Source organism: Polypterus senegalus, chromosome 8, assembly GCF_016835505.1.
Source record: "Polypterus senegalus isolate Bchr_013 chromosome 8, ASM1683550v1, whole genome shotgun sequence".
NCBI classification, from domain to species: Eukaryota; Metazoa; Chordata; class Cladistia; order Polypteriformes; family Polypteridae; genus Polypterus; species Polypterus senegalus.
In genome coordinates, this window is record NC_053161.1 from 56,253,009 (window position 1) to 56,269,347 (window position 16,339).

Genomic DNA, 16,339 nt, shown 5'->3' on the forward strand with positions numbered 1-16,339 from the left:
TAAATGGCAACTTACATGGACTGCTACTGGCCACAATGCCCTACAGCAACATACAATTGCAAACACACATACCCTTCATATTAATTCAGTTTTATCAGCATCACTTTATAAGGAAGCAGATCTCTTTTACTGCCACAGAGCTCTGAAAAAACAACTAATTCCAAACATAAATACTACCTCAATTAATTTACCTGAGGTCTTCTATTTCTTTTATGTAATTAGTTATCATGTTTCCTATTTCTTCATTTCCTTCACCTATAAGTAAAAATAAATACATTAATGATCAATGAATCAATTGTTGAGTTTTTGCTTTAAGCAATTCATTTTATCAAATAAACAGTTCATTTTATTACTTACTCACCCATCTTTACCCATATATGTAATTGTAAGGTTTAGAGAAAACAAAGCCTATCCAGGAAAAAACAGGTACAAAACAGGAAATAACCTTAGGAGGTGCAGCAGTCTATCACAAAGAAACGTAGGTGCCATTTAATATAAAGACAAGGAAAGGAAAGGAAAGAATATACAAGGTGAGTCAAAAAGAAGTACATTTCAAACGTTTATTCTACAAAAATGCTACAAGATAAAATAAATTTCATTGAGACACAAGAAAGGGAATACAAAATCGATTTTTTTCACTGTGTTTTAAAAATGATGTCTTCAAGGTTGTGGCCATCATTAGGGCTAAACTCTTTTGGGGTAATATCTGAACGCTGGCATGACTCGTTCGGCCATTTCAAGAGGAATAGCAACAATTTTGTGGCGAATAGTGTCGTTGAGGGCTTCAAGGTTTTCAGGTTGGTGTGTGTGTATTCCTTCAATTTGAGATAGTCCCACAAGAAGAAATCACACGGAGCAAGATCAGGCGAACTTGAAAGCCACCAAACATCACCACTCTCGAAGATCGGCTTCCCTGGAAACATCTTCTGCAAAATTTGCATGGATCTCCACTCCGTATGAGCTGCTGCTCCATCCTGTTGAAACCAGGCCTTCACCACATCCATTTTTTCCAGTTGGGGATGCAAAAAAGTTCTCTAGCATTTCAATGTAACATTCTGAAGGGACGGTGATCGTTCCACCCCCTTCCTTAAAAAAAGTAAGGGCCTACAATGACAAATTCTGCAACGGCACACCAAGCTGTAACATGCTCACTGTGCAGAGGTCTCTGGTGAAGTTCACAAGGGCTGGTTTCAGCCCAATTGTTAAAGTTTTGCTTATTTACATAAGCATTCAAATGGAAATGTGCCTCATCGTGGCACGTGACGATGGCATCTTGATGAGCGGTTTGTAGAATGTTCGCGCACAACTCTCTATGAGTCTTCCATACAAAATGATGGCTGTGCAGGAACTCACTGAGAGAGAGTGGATGAAAATTAAGGTCCTCATACAAAATCCTCCTCAAAGATGTGTTGGAAATGCCTAAGGCAAAAGCATGTTTGCACACTGAACATCTAGGAGACTGCAAAATCGATTCCCTTACAGCTTGGATGTTTTCAGGCGTTAATACAGTCTTGAGGATGGCCTGGTGATTTTCTTTTCAATGCTGTACCAGTTTGTCTAAATTTAGCCATCCACTGAAGAATTGTTTTCCAATATGGGACGTCAGCGTTAGAAGGAATGCTGAAGTGCATTTGGAAGGCGCAATACGTAGTGATGATGGATTCACTGTTTTTGAAGAACACTTAGACAGTGAAAGCATGGTATGCACCAAACCAAAGCATGTTGCCGACTGAAAACTACAAGGAATCGTCTATCAAAGGACCCCCACCCCAACCCACTTGGCTGCCTCTACCTTGCGCAATGACCTTGAGAAATATGGTACTTCATTTTGGCGCACCGTGTAGATCACAAAGAAAGAAACAAATATTTTTATAAATTCCACACCTAAATTAATAGAACAGTATTCAGGTCTCAAAAGATACAAAACTACAGTGTACATAACATTATTCTGTCTATTATTTTATAGAGAAGGTATTTTTGTTATTTGAAGCAGTGTAAATATCATTCTATTATTTTATAGAGAAGGTATTTTTGTTATTTGAAAAGTGTATCTGCATTTAATATGAACATTTTTTTTCTGATAATTGCAGTTCTGTTTTTCATGCAGACATTTGCCAGTCTATTCACACAGCATTTTACAGAAACCCAGTATTTATTTTTAAGTGATTAGGCTTTTACAACCTGATTTAATAATGATAGAAAATGCTTCCTGCAATGGACTGGTTCCCTGCAGAGCCTGCTGTTTGGCATAGGCTCTGCCTCTTGCACTCTATGAGGTAACAAAACTCACATAAACAGATTTTACAGGAAAAAACGTTTGTTTTATCGAGAAGAATGACGCACTCTCTAGTTGCTCACTAGCTACAGAGCTGCAAATGCAGGATGATGGTGATGAAGCCACTTTCTGTTTTTAGTATTTGAATATCAGGAAATTATTGATAATAATTCCACTTTTAATTTTAAATCACAGGTGTGGAGCTGTTGTACATATACAGTATCTACCTCAACATGACCTCTTAGGGTGAATTCACACTGGCAATTCGTTCAGTGTCTGAGCATGTCTGTTCACATGGTGCTGGATCAACTGTACTGTGCCTGACCCTGCCCTGCCCCACCCCGCTTGGAACAGGTGGATCTGAGCCCCATTCAGTAGCATTCAATGTGATCGCTAAACGTGCCCGAGCAAGAAAAACAGACATGACATCAATGATGCGACAAGTCATATAGTGCAATTCTCATTTCAGTCAATACCATTTGAGTTAAAAACAGGTTTTTATTCACACCTTACACATGAACGTGAATTGTAGTTGGCAAGAAAAGCTACAAATTCCTCCCTTAACATCATTTGTCACCATACAAATTTTCTCGTATGTGCAGCACAATTAACAGCAAAACGCCGTGCTACAAACTCAAGAAATCTGTAAGAGGGTAGAGTGTTATCCTGCTCTAAACTATTCCAAAACAACCCAAAAATAAGTAAAATTATTTTGACGTGCATGCTGTCACTTCATATTCAGATCTTGTTGTGGCTTTACACCAAGTCGCATGGTCATGATAAAAGTGTGCCTGCGTCCTGAACATTAATCACAGTATTAGTGCTGGCCAGTGGAGGCCCAGGGGGTGGGAGTTAAGGGGGGAGGGGGTGTCACAATCACGCTTGGGCACAGTATGGAACAAACGTGCCTAGTATGAGTACATATAAAACCTACAGATTTTGTTCTATGGATTTGAAGATATTCAGTGCATCCGGAAAGTATTCATAGCGCATCACTTTTTCTACATTTTGTTATGTTACAGCCTTATTCCAAAATGGATTAAATTCATTTTTTCCTCAGAATTCTACACAAACACCCCATAATGACAACGTGAAAAAGTTTGAGATTTTTGCAAATTTATTAAAAATAAAAAAAGTGAGAAAGCACATGTACATATAAGTATTCACAGCCTTTGCCATGAAGCTCAAAATTGAGCTCAGGTGCATCCTGTTTCCCCTGATCATCCTTGAGATGGTTCTGCAGCTTAATTGGAGTCCACCTGTGGTAAATTCAGTTGGACATGATTTGGAAAGGCACACACCTGTCTATATAAGATCCCACAGTTGACAGTTCATGTCAGAGCACAAACCAAGCATGAAGTCAAAGGAACTGTCTGTAGACCTCCGAGACAAGATTGTCTCGAGGCACAATCTGGGGAAGGTTACAGAAAAATTTCTGCTGCTTTGAAGGTCCCAATGAGCACAGTGGCCTCCATCATCCGTAAGTGGAAGAAGTTCAAAACCACCAGGACTCTTCCTAGAGCTGGCCGGCCATCTAAACTGAGCGATCGGGGGAGAAGGGCCTTAGTCAGGGAGGTGACCAAGAACCCAATGGTCACTCTGTCAGAGATCCAGAGGTCCTCTGTGGAGAAAGGAGAACCTTCCAGAAGGACAACAATCTCTGCAGCAATCCACCAATCAGGCCTGTATGGTAAAATGGCCAGACGGAAGCCACTCCTTAGTAAAAGGCACATGGCAGCCAGCCTGGAGTTTGCCAAAAGGCACCAGAAGGACTTTCAGATCATGAAAAACAAAATTCTCTGGTCTGATGAGACAAAGATTGAACTCTTTGGTGTGAATGCCAGGCGTCACGTTTGGAGGAAACCAGGAGACTAGTCAGGATAAAAGGAAAGATGACTGCAGCAATGTACAGAGACATCTTGGATGAAAACCTGCTCCCGAGCGCTCTTGACCTCAGACTGGGGTGACGGTTCATCTTTCAGCAGGACAACGACCCTAAGCACACAGCTAAGATATCAAAGGAGTGGCTTCAAGACAACTCTGTGAATGTCCTTAAGTGGCCCAGCCAGAGCCCAGACTTGAATCCGATTGAACAACTCGGGGGAGATCTTAAAATGGCTGTGCACTGACGCTTCCCATCCAACCTGATGGAGCTTGAGAGGTGCTGTAAAGAGGAATGGGAGAAACTGGCCAAGGATAGGTGTGCCAAGCTTGTGGCATCATAGACTTGAGGCTATAATTACTGCCAAAGGTGCATCGACAAAGTATTGAGCAAAGGCTGTGAATACTTATGTACATTTCTCATTTGTTTTTATTTTTAATAAATTTGCAAAAACCTCAAGGAAACTTTTTTCATGTTGTCTTTATGGGATGTTGTGTGTAGAATTCTGAGGAAAAAAATTAATTTAATCCATTTTGGAATAAGGCTGTAACATAACAAAATGTGGAAAAAGTGATGTGCTGTGAATACTTTCCAAGGGCACTGTACCTTCAGTCTTTAGGAAGTAAAGGCAGCTTTCTGTTGCTGGCTCAATTTCTTAACTATACACAGGTTCCTACAAATTTCCTGGTATCTAAGTGTTTTAAGCACCAAATACTGTTTATACAGGGGGTCCTCGGATTACGACACAGTTACGTTCCTACAACAGTGATGTAACCCGAATTTTGGTGTAAGTCGAAACACACCTTAGCCTAAGTCACTTGCCTATCCTAACACATTTGCAAAATCATAATCTAGAACATAAAAACACAACTAAGTTGCAGAAAAAGGAAAAGGACATAAATATACTGTACTGCACACTGTACTGTAGTAACAGAAAAAAATGAGTGTAAAAAATAATCTTTACCTTTAATCATTCTCACGTCTCGATTTTTTTAAGTTCTTATGGGAGTGAGCGTTGTAAACTCGAAACGTTGTATGTCGAGACGTTGTAACCTGAGGACCCCCTGCAAATATATCTTGACAACTACTACATTAAAAATCACTAAACACTTGCCTGCTTTGGCGATTACTTGGTTTGCCTGGTCACTAAGAAGTTGAGTTAGGCGGGCTCTCTGTGCATCAATAGTCTCTTGCATGGCTTTAATTCTCACTCTCAGATTATTGTTCTCTGTCTGAAGCATGGAATTCTCGTGAAACATGTCATTAATACTTTCTACTCCATCTTCTCCAATGATTCTTTTACCCTGAAATATTTAAAAATATTGTGGATTATTACAAATATAATGGTTATAAAGGAAGAAAAGGTGATGTCATTAGACTTAACAAATATTACTGGAAAGAAATTAAGTATTGCATATAACCGGGCTGTGATGGTTTGCTTCACTATTAGTGTTCAAATAAAAACTAGAGAGAAACAAAATACATTGACAGAATATAAAGTAAAATGTAAACAAATTAATAAGATTTTATCATTTATTAAAAACATTGTACAAAGTTTTATTTCAAAGGAAATTAAGAGAGGTCCTTTCACTACTCACAATAAATCATGTGACTCAGTCATATCAAAGTGGGTAACTTTATAGCACAAGATATAAAACTATGTAAAACAAAAAAAATTCCACATCTGTGCCAAGCAAATGTATTTATTGTGTAACAAAAGCATCTTCATGACAAAGAAGAATAATTTCATGAAATATTACAAAATGACTCACCCAAACATTTCAATGGGGTTTGGATGCTCACAAAATTTACACCAAAACATTATACAATGACTAAAGACAAGCCTACTGCCTTTCCTGCATCAAGACATAATAGTGAATGGCTTCATTCATATCTACCCAGGCTGCATGGAAATTATCAAAACAGGAGCAGTGTTTAACTGATATTGTGACTGTAAAAAGAGTTCATGGTTGTGGCTTCCAAAGAGATGTTTACAAAAAAAAAAAAGAAAACAAACAATGTAATAGTATAGATCAACGAAATACTATTTTTTGACAAACCATTCACCAAAAGAACAGACAGTCTCACAAATATTGCACTGTAGTGAGAAGTTAAGCAAAATGACACCTTTTATTGGCTAACTAGAAAGATTAAAATATGCAAGCTTTCGAGGCAACTCAGGCTCCTTCTTCAGGCAAGAACGCTTGCATATTGTAATTTTTCTAGTTAGCCAATAAAAGGTGTCATTTTGCTTAACTTCTCACTACATCCATAATGGCTAACACAGTACAACACCCTATTGCATTGCAAACTTTTTTAGACTAAGTGAAAGTTGTCAAGATTTTTATGTAGCAGAATTATGTCTTTGTGTACATATTTATGATGCTGAGAGAAGGAATTAGTAGGAGGCTGCTGAAACAGAGTCAGGGAAATTACTTTGCAGAAGACTTGCTCAAAGAGGCACATGCACAGGCCTGGATGTTCACTGGCAAACTTAAGACAGGCCTGTACATGTGTCTTGTTGAGCAGGGGGACCTTGCGGGCACTGCAAGATTTCAATCCATTATGGTTTATATGTTACCAATGGTGTTCTTGGTGACTGTTGTCCCAACTGCCTTCAGATCATTAAAGGGCTCCTCCTATGTAGTTTTGGGCTGATCCCTCACCTTTCTCATGATCATCGTCACCCCATGAAGCAAGATCTTGCATGGAGCTCCAGATCGAGGGCGATTGATGTTCATTTTATATTTATTCCATTTCTGAATAATCGCACCAACAGTTATCAGCTTTTCACCAAGCTTCTTGCTGGTGGTCTTGTAGCCTATTCCAGCCTTGTGCAGGTATACAATCTTGTTTCTGACATCCTTTGACAGCTGTTTGATCTTGCCCATGGTGGTGGATAGGTTGGAATGGAAGAAATTGGTTCTGTGGACGGGTGTGTTTAATACACATAACTAGTTGAGATCAGAGTATCTGTAATTAATTGATTGTAATCTGTGTGCCACATGGAAATACAGCCAATCTGAGCCAGAATTCTGGCTGGGTTGTAGAGGATCAAATACTTATTTCTCTCAATGACATGCAAATCAATTTATAACTTTTATGTAATGTGTTCTTTTTCTGGATTTTGGTTGATATTCTGTCTCCATTAAAATGAAACTACCATAAAATTAGAGTCTGTTCATTTCTTTTTAAGTAAGCAAACCTATAAATTCAACAGGGGACTAAATACTTATTTCTCCCATTGTACCATAAATGATTTACAGAATTTCTTGTCCATTTTCAGACATCTATGCTCTACTCTGCAAGTGCAGAAAACTTTCACCCCTGGGGTATAATTACTAATTAAAAGCTTCATATATTCTATAGTTATAACAGAAATCAGGTATCTGAAAACTCTATACACACATTTTTTGGAAGTAAAACTGATTTTTTTTTTTAATTTAATGTGTTTGGCTTGCCTTCTGAAATTAATCTAATAACTAAATGTTAACATATATTTTAACAAATACAGTACAGTAAAACCAATACATTTTGTTAATATATTAAATGTCCAAAATCAAACATTATATTTACACTATTTAGCATAAAAATGTCATTTTTAATATTACTGATTAATTTTAAAAATGAATTAATTTTGTTCAGGTGCAAGATTATATTTACTGTTATAATGCAGATAGAAATTATCATGCACTCAGAAGAATGGATTTAACATAACATACAATAAGAAGTTTTGCCAAAAAAGCTAATGACAAAAATGTCAATACATTGGATAGTTCATTCACACATTTTGTGTAAAGCATTACAAATTTTTGAGCATTTTATAATAGAATGTAGAATTTTAAGCTGACAGGAAAATTAATTTTCTTACTGTTTTATATTCCATGAGTTCCATTTGCAGTCTTGCTATTTCGGTACGAAGAGCACTTATTTGTTGGCTTGCTTTGTCCTGGTTCACCATCACTCTATTTTTGATATTCCGGGCTCGGTTGGCATATTTTAATGTGTTGAGTGTTTCCATAAAATCTCTGTCTGATGGACTGATACATGCAATCATAACTGTTTGGCTGAGGAAGAAAATAAATTATTATTAAACTATATATAAAAAACAAATCTGATACACTAAACATTATTAAATGTGTGCACATTGTATTTTGTGACAGAAACAAAAAGACATTTTTTAACAACAATAACTTAGTACAATACAGCAAATGAAGAATGGTTCACCTACAGTGGGATGCAAAAGTTTGGGCAACCTTGTTAATTTATTTTCCTGTATAAAGCGTTGGTTGTTATGATAAAAAATGTCAGTTAAATACTGTCCATGTTTTGTCCAATAAACTTCATTTCACTTCTCAAATATCAGTGTGTGTGTCTCCTATATGATATATTTAACTGACATTTTTTATCGTAACAACCAACAATTTATACAGGAAAATAATGACTATTAACAAGGTGGCCCAAACTTTTGCATCCCACTGTATCTGCATTTTATTAAAAAAAAATCCTTCCACTTTGAATAAAAATGTTCATCTACGGTGTGTTTCTTCTTTTATGAAAGAGCAAGTTTGTACTCTCATTCTTTTCTCATGTAGTAATGTCAAACTACTCTCCCTACTGTTGGTCCTTCTGTAATATAAAGTATTCTCATTTTATACTTCTTTAAAATTCAAAGTCTACTAAAAACGTAGCAGTGATGGTGTAAGCATGATGCAAGGCCTATCAAAAATTGAAAAGTAGAAGTAACATTTGATTTTTAGTAAGATAAAGCTGAGCTCTGCATCATTTTCTATGATAAATTATTAATAACTAGTGTTGATTGGCAAAATTTGTCAAAGTGTTTTTTTTTGTAGTGAACATGCTGTATTCCCCATTAGCCTTTTTGACAAATATTTTCCTAGAAATTCACCATCCAGCTGGCTTAGGCAAACATTGTTTTTCCAGCATCCCATGATGCTTTGTGAGACTAGCATGATATGACAGAGCTCTATGAGCCATGCGTAGAGCTTTGACATTCCTGTATTATAAGATCAACACCACTCTGCTTTGAGCATAAGTGATGATGCAAACTGCTCAGTAGTTCAGCCTTCCAGACAGCATGTGTCTGTTTAAAAAAAAAAATAAAAAATCCAGTATTTTCATTTGGCAGGTACATTAGTGACCATAATGAGTACATTATGAGTACAGGTGTTAGTCAACTTGCATACGGCTTAAGTTCTGGCACTGGGGATTCAAGTCAATATGGGAGTATCTCAATAATTATAGGAGAAAGGTAAAAAAATGCTGTTGAGCATAAGATACAGTAATATCTCTCATATTTAAGTAAACCTCCTTGTTTTTCAAAATTGTTATCACCGAGTGGGACTAGCCAAAGTCACGTGCGATAGAGAAGATCCATTTTTTGCCATTTTCATATTGTTTGATAACTTTTTAAGTTTTTGTAGCATCACAACCTGTAGCAGGTGTCATTCTTTGCAGGGGGTTGAAAATTTGTGAGGACAGCTATCCCCCTTGAAGATGAAAAGGATGAGCGGCGGACTGACAAAGAGATAAGCAGCCTTTTAATGTTCCTTAAGAAAGGACACCAATTAGCTGTTAACCTCAAGAAACGTTACTCATACTCTTCATCTTCAAGAGGGATTAGCATCCTCACGAGTCTTCACACCACATTCATTCCTTTGTCGACCTCCCGTGCTGCTCATCACATCTCTTTTTAAATTTGAACCATTTAAGGGCCATGATGCACTTGCCTTTACAAAAATATAGAAGCTACAAAAAAGACACAGAAGACACGACTAAGTAAGATTGGACTTAAGGAGCTGGTGCCCAATTTACCATGAAACTGTTAGCAAAATATAATACACTACAGTGTCCTTTTATATTAGCAAACAGAAAAAGTACACAATAACAATAATAAAGGGTATATACTATATAGAGTACGTACATATATATCTCTAACATTATCTATTATATGCCCCCAAATTTGCTGGATGTCGTGGCCAGCCTGTACACTGGTACTGTGAGTGCTGTGAATGGTGGAAGTAGTTGACTCTGGGGATTGTCAGGGGTGTGTTCTCGCTCCTACTCTGCTCAGTGATTGCATGTACTGGGTGTTGTGGGGTACAATGGCTATAGGGCATCTGTTGGTGAAGAAAAATTCACTGATCTTGACTTTGTCAACAATGCTGTTATCTTTGCGGAGTCAATAGAGACTCTGATTGGGACTTTCGAGAGACTCCACGAGGAATCACTGGGCTTGTGAGTGTTCTAGATAAAAAAAAAAGATCCAGGCCTTTAATGACCTCTTAGGCACAGCCATCAGCAGTGTGTCTGTTTGTAAAGAGAATGTTGATCACATCGAGAGGTTTACTTACCTTGGCAATGACATTCATGTCTCTGGTGACTCAACCTATGAAATCCGTAAATAGACTGGGAGAGCATGGGTGGTCCTGGTGCTTTCTGTCTTGCTATATGGTTGCTATACATGGATGCTATCCAGTAACCTGTAATGAAGACCGGACTCCTTAGGTATTGTGTCTCTTCTGAGAATTCTTGGGAACTGCTGCTTTGACTTGGTGAAGAAGCAGTTGCTCATGGAGTCCCGAATGAGGCACATTAATTGCATTGTGTCAGTTATGGCACTATGGTCATGTGGCGTGATTCCCCGAGGGTGATCCAGTTTGCAGGACTGACCTGTGACAACTTGGTAAAGGTCAGGTTATACAAAAAAAAAAAGCCAAAATTTCCTACTCTTTACCGTTGTCTTACAATATGTAAGCATTAGTAGGATGATCCAAATAAGAGACCTTCTTGACATTTTTACGTTTATTTTAATTCTGATTAATTTTATGAACTTCCATTGCACAGAACTGTATATTCAGTGTTGTGTGTTGATTTTGTGTGTTTGTAACCTTGACTACTTACCAGTGTCACCTTAAACATGTGTGACTGATACAACCAGCTTTAGCTTCTTACGGTGTGACTATACAAAGTTGCATTGTCCAAAAATGAAGTTTTGTTTGTTGTAAACGATTGCTTATGTACATTCAGTCATATGTGTTGTAAGTAAAAAATAATGTGGGGGATTTATCTTTATTACATACTATCTTAACTCAAAAGCATCTGACACCTCCGCACCATATTCTGCTGACAAAAAACAGTACATTTTAAAATTTCAAACACATTTGTATTGATATAAAAACAATGCATATGAAGATAATAATGTTCCAAACTCATAATACTGAACTGTCCTTAAATCAGTATATAAAATCATAAAATGGGCTGGAAAAAAAGAATATGAACTGTATGAGCTAACATTGATTAACGTGCCAGCAATAACGACACCTGAGTAAACAGCCAGCAATTAGAAACCAGATTTTATTAGAAAAGTCTCTGGAATTTTTAACTCTGGAATCTTTAATTCCATGTTAAACATACTTATGTATATTTTTAAATGACTGCTATAGATTGATTTTAACTTGTGTATTTTTACTGACTTCACCCTTGCATCTTTTAGATAATTCTTTTAGAATCTTAAACAGAAAGTTAATTTATTAGATCCAGGCTAATTAGGATCAGAATGGACAAACAGCCTGAGAAAGGCAAACTCTGATTGATTGTTCTCATAATCATGGTTAATTTGACGTGAAGTTTAGGCCTTTAAGTTTAGGCTGCATGCTGGGAAGAAAAGAGAGAAAGGAAACCAGTCAGAGCAGTGCAGGAAAGAAAAAAGCAAGCAGAGCAGAGAAGGACAAGAGACTAAAGAAACTGACAAGGACCTCTGCAGACTGAAAACCAATTTGAAGCCAACTTTGCACCCATACTTAAAAGGCTGACCTTCTATCACCTTCATCTTCTGCCCAAGTATTTTTTAATAAAACTGTTTTTTCAACTTCATTTCTTAACCTTTAAAGTCTCTTTTCAAATACACTTCCTACTTTTGCATTCATCAATTTTACGGTGTTTTTATTAATGTTGCTTTACAATACTAATTTTATACTGTTTGACTGTGTCAAGGTATATTGTTAAGAACACCTGGTGTGGATGATTGCTATATTCCCACAGAGGTTAACAGCTGAGAAGAGACTCCTTCAATACAATGCATTGTGGTGAGCGGGAGCCTGTTTTGGTTATTGGCACAGGTGTAGCTCAGGTCTGATGAAAACCATTTGGTGTGCTTGTGCACATCTAGTAAGTCTCTTTGCTAGAGGCAGCAGTCCACATGCAGGTAAGGTTGTACATGTGGAGCACTTTAAAGCAGATACCTAGTACTCATATAAACATAGTTAACAATAACTATTGCGTTGGCAAACCAAAAAAACAAAGCAATCTCTATAAGAATATATTCAAGGTACAGTGATAAGAGCACCTTGTGTGGGTGACTGCTAAATTCTCAAATGGGGTAGCAGCTGAGGAAAAGACATTTTCCAATAGTAACAGTGTGGTGAGAGGGCACCTTCTTTGGTGATTTAAACAGGTGTAGCTTAACTGTTTGGTCTGCTTATGATAACATATTAAGTCTCTTTGCTTAAAGCAGCTGTTCATATTCAGATAAGACTGTACCTGTGGGGTACTATAAAGCAGCTACATCATATTATGGAAAATTTCCAGGATAATACAACATCTTTTTGGGCTTTAAGCAAACAGTAGCTTTAAATCATAATATATAATATGTACAATCCACTGTAAAACTAGTGCTATTAACACACTTATTTCACACAGGTTATACTTCTTAGGAAAAACTATGCTACAGCTCATAGACAACATTTTCTGACCCAAACACTCCTTTGCAATGGACTACAGAAGGGCTTCTGTACCATGCATGTGGACTCCATCAGTCCCTATGAGGCAGAATAACTGAAGTGATTTTTTGTGCAGAAACAGGTCTTTAATACTAGCAGATTTATAATTCCTTACAGAAACTACAGTCACCTGATAATCCTTTCTAGGTGTCAAGCTAGTGTTACCTTACAGAAAAAGACGCAATAGTCTATGTGAAAGAAAACCACCTTATCCAAAATGTAAGCAGATGCCCAAGGATGACAGTTCTCCCTTAATCAGCAGACCTGGAAATCCAGTAAAGTGGTCTTCCTCTGTGTACAGACAGCAGTGATTTTTTTTTTTTTTTTAAACTTGGGCACTTGCTTTTACACTGTTTTGGTAAGCCACTTTTCTCTGCCCTTGTGACTTTCAATTTTCAGCCCAACACACAGAAAACTAGTATCTTTAGCAGGCAAAGACAAATTTTATGCATTAAACTTTTAACTTTCATAATAAAAGTTTTACAGTTGCTTAGTCTAACAAACTGTTTATTTTGCACAGATGGCATAATGATGTAATTGACAAAGAAATTAAACACTTGAATAAATGATAAATAAAAAAAACTCACAAAGAATTGGTCATTAAAGATATTTAAGCGATACATTTTACATCACCCTCAAAGTGATGAAAAAATAATGGGCAGATCCCATAAATCCTCAATACGTTGGGAAAGTTCACTTGATGAGGACACCTTTGTAACCTTGAAAGATGGTGGTTTGTGAGGGAACATCTGCCTAGATCAGGGGTGCCCAAAACGTTGATCGTGATCGACCGGTAGATCAGAAAGGTAGTGAAGGTAGATCGCGTTGCATTCAAAAAAAAACTTTTTTAAACGTTAGTCTATATATCCCGCCTATGGCATTTCCCACTTGATTGACATACAGGGCAGCCAGTCTGAGATCTCTTTTCTTCTAACACACTGGTCATCCCGCACACACGATCAAACACACGAGCTACTGCAAAACTCCGGCTGTGATCTAGTTAACCTTCTAATTGATATCGACTAAAGAAGGGATTTTAAAAAAAAATTTGTTTGGGGAGGGTATGGGCTGGATGTGGAATTGGTAGAGGATTTTTCTTCTCACAATGTCACAATCGAAGTGCGTTTGTCTGATCTGTCAATCTATCATTGCTATTCCAAAGAAGGAAAATGTGGAAAGGCACTTTCGAACTTGCTCATAAAAACTACGAAACTGAATCCTTCCAAAAAGCGATCTGAGAAAGAGAAAGAAGAGAGAACTAAAATTGCAGTTAATCGGACAGCCATCATTTTTCACTCGGCTGAATTCAAAACCAAAGGCAGACACGCCGAAGCATCGTTCCAGGTGAGTCACTCGATCATTAGGCATAACAAGTCCTTCCAAGATGGACAGATGATAAAATAGGCCTTCATTGAGACAGATGGCTAGGAAGAAATTCCTGCTGAGATTTCAAGACCCCTGGCCGGAGAAAAAGAAGTTTCTCTTTGTCAATAAACATGCAGAATACAAGCAACTTAATAACAATCAATGGCTGCTAGACTTGGCATTTTTTCTTCATCTGACCAACAAGTTGAATGAGCTTAATTTACAGCTGCAAGGAAAAGAGAACTCCATGGTCAATATGATTAGCTCAGTTAATGCTTTCAAACGAAAAATGCAACATCTGTCCTCAAAGCTGCAGCGCCTTGATTTAGGGAACATCCAAAACCTCGCGTCAGAGCTGGAGACGCAATGGAAGGTGTGTGTGCCACTCGACAGCATATGCAACAAGGAGCAGATTGAAAACTTTGACAGACGGTTTCAAGACTCAGCTTTATTTGAGCCAATCGCTACATTTAAGTGCTATCCATTTGGGGAGATGTTGAGGGTGATTCACCCGCATCAAAAATAGCAACACTGTTTCAACTAAAACTCCTCTACAGTGGAGGATGAGATTTTGACACTACAGGATGACATTCAGCTAAAGTCTGGGGCTCTTGGACAGTTTTGGAACTTAGTCACAGAGGAAAAGTACCCAAACATGAGGACTGCATTATTCGGCTCTACTTATTTACGCGAGTCAGCCTTTTCCCACATGAAGATTATTAAATCCAAATACTGTAATGACCATAAATGTATTTATTTGTTATTGTGCCATAAAGGTTATTCAGTTATGCAAGGTACGACAACATATATTTTATGTATAAAGTATACTCAGTATAGATATACAGTTGTGCTTGAAAGTTTATGAACCCTTTCAAATTTTCTGTATTTCTGCATAAATATGACCTAAAACATCATTTGATTTTCACTCAAGTCCTAAAAGTAGATAAAGAGAAACCAGTTAAATAAATGAGTCAAAATATTATACTTGGGCATTGATTTATTGAGGAAAATGATCAAACATTACATATTTGTGAGTGGCAAAAGTATGTGAACCTCTAGGATTAGCAGTTAGTTTGAAGGTGAAATTCGAGTCAGGTGTTTTCAATCAATGGGATGACAATCAGGTGTGAGTGGGCACCCTGTGTTATTTAAAGAACAGGGATCTATCAAAGTCTGCTCTTCATAACACGTCTGTGGAAGTGTATCATGGCACGAACAAAGGAGATTTCTGAGGACCTCAGAAAAAGAGTTGCTGATGCTCATCAGGCTGGAAAAGGTTACAAAACCATTTCTAAAGAGTTTGGACTGCACCAATCCACAGTCAGACAGATTGTGTACAAATGGAGGAAATTCAAGACCATTGTTACCCTCCCCAGGAGTGGTTGACCAACAAAGCTCACTCCAAGAGCAAGGTGTGTAATAGTCGGCGAGGTCACAAAGGACACCAGGGTACCTTCTAAGCAACTGAAGGCCTCTCTCACATTGGCTAATGTTCATCTTCATGAGTCCACCATCTGGAGAACACTGAACAACAATGGTGTGCATGACAGGGTTGCAAGGAGAAAGCCACTGCTCTCCAAAAAGCTGCTCGTCTGCAGTTTGCTAAAGATCACGTGGACAAACCGGAAGGCTGTTGGAAGAATGTTTTGTGGACGGATAAGACCAAAATAGAACTTTTTGGTTTAAATGAAAAGCGTTATGTTTGGAGAAAGGAAAACACTGCATTCCATCATAAGAACATTATCCCATCTGTGAAACATGGTGGTGGTAGTATCATGGTTTGGGCCTGTTTTGCTGCATCTGGGCCAGGATGGCTTGCCTTCATTGATGGAACAATGAATTCCGCAAGATGGTACATTCCCAAAGAAGTAAACATTACCGATTTTGTCGGGAAAAAATAATCGCGTCTAAGTAAAGATTTTTATAGATATTTCATAACATTTGGAAACCGTTAGAATGTTTTCTTCTTTATTTATAATAAACTGACAGCGCAAAACTCACTTGTTTTATATGAAA

The 16,339-nt window shown here is 37.6% G+C and overlaps 1 protein-coding gene across 5 annotated transcripts in view; it reads right to left on the reverse strand.

Moving 5' to 3' along the window:
• kif21a (kinesin family member 21A) overlaps window positions 1-16,339 on the reverse strand; it is a 253,360-nt gene that overhangs the window by 120,896 nt on the left and 116,125 nt on the right. For all 5 annotated transcript variants that reach the window (XM_039761105.1, XM_039761101.1, XM_039761104.1 and 2 more), the window contains exons 8-10: window positions 8,029-8,224; window positions 5,272-5,461; window positions 192-255 (exon numbers count right to left, since the gene is read on the reverse strand). In XM_039761105.1, coding sequence (XP_039617039.1) covers window positions 192-255; window positions 5,272-5,461; window positions 8,029-8,224 — 450 coding nt within the window. The remainder of the gene's footprint in view (window positions 1-191; window positions 256-5,271; window positions 5,462-8,028; window positions 8,225-16,339) is intronic.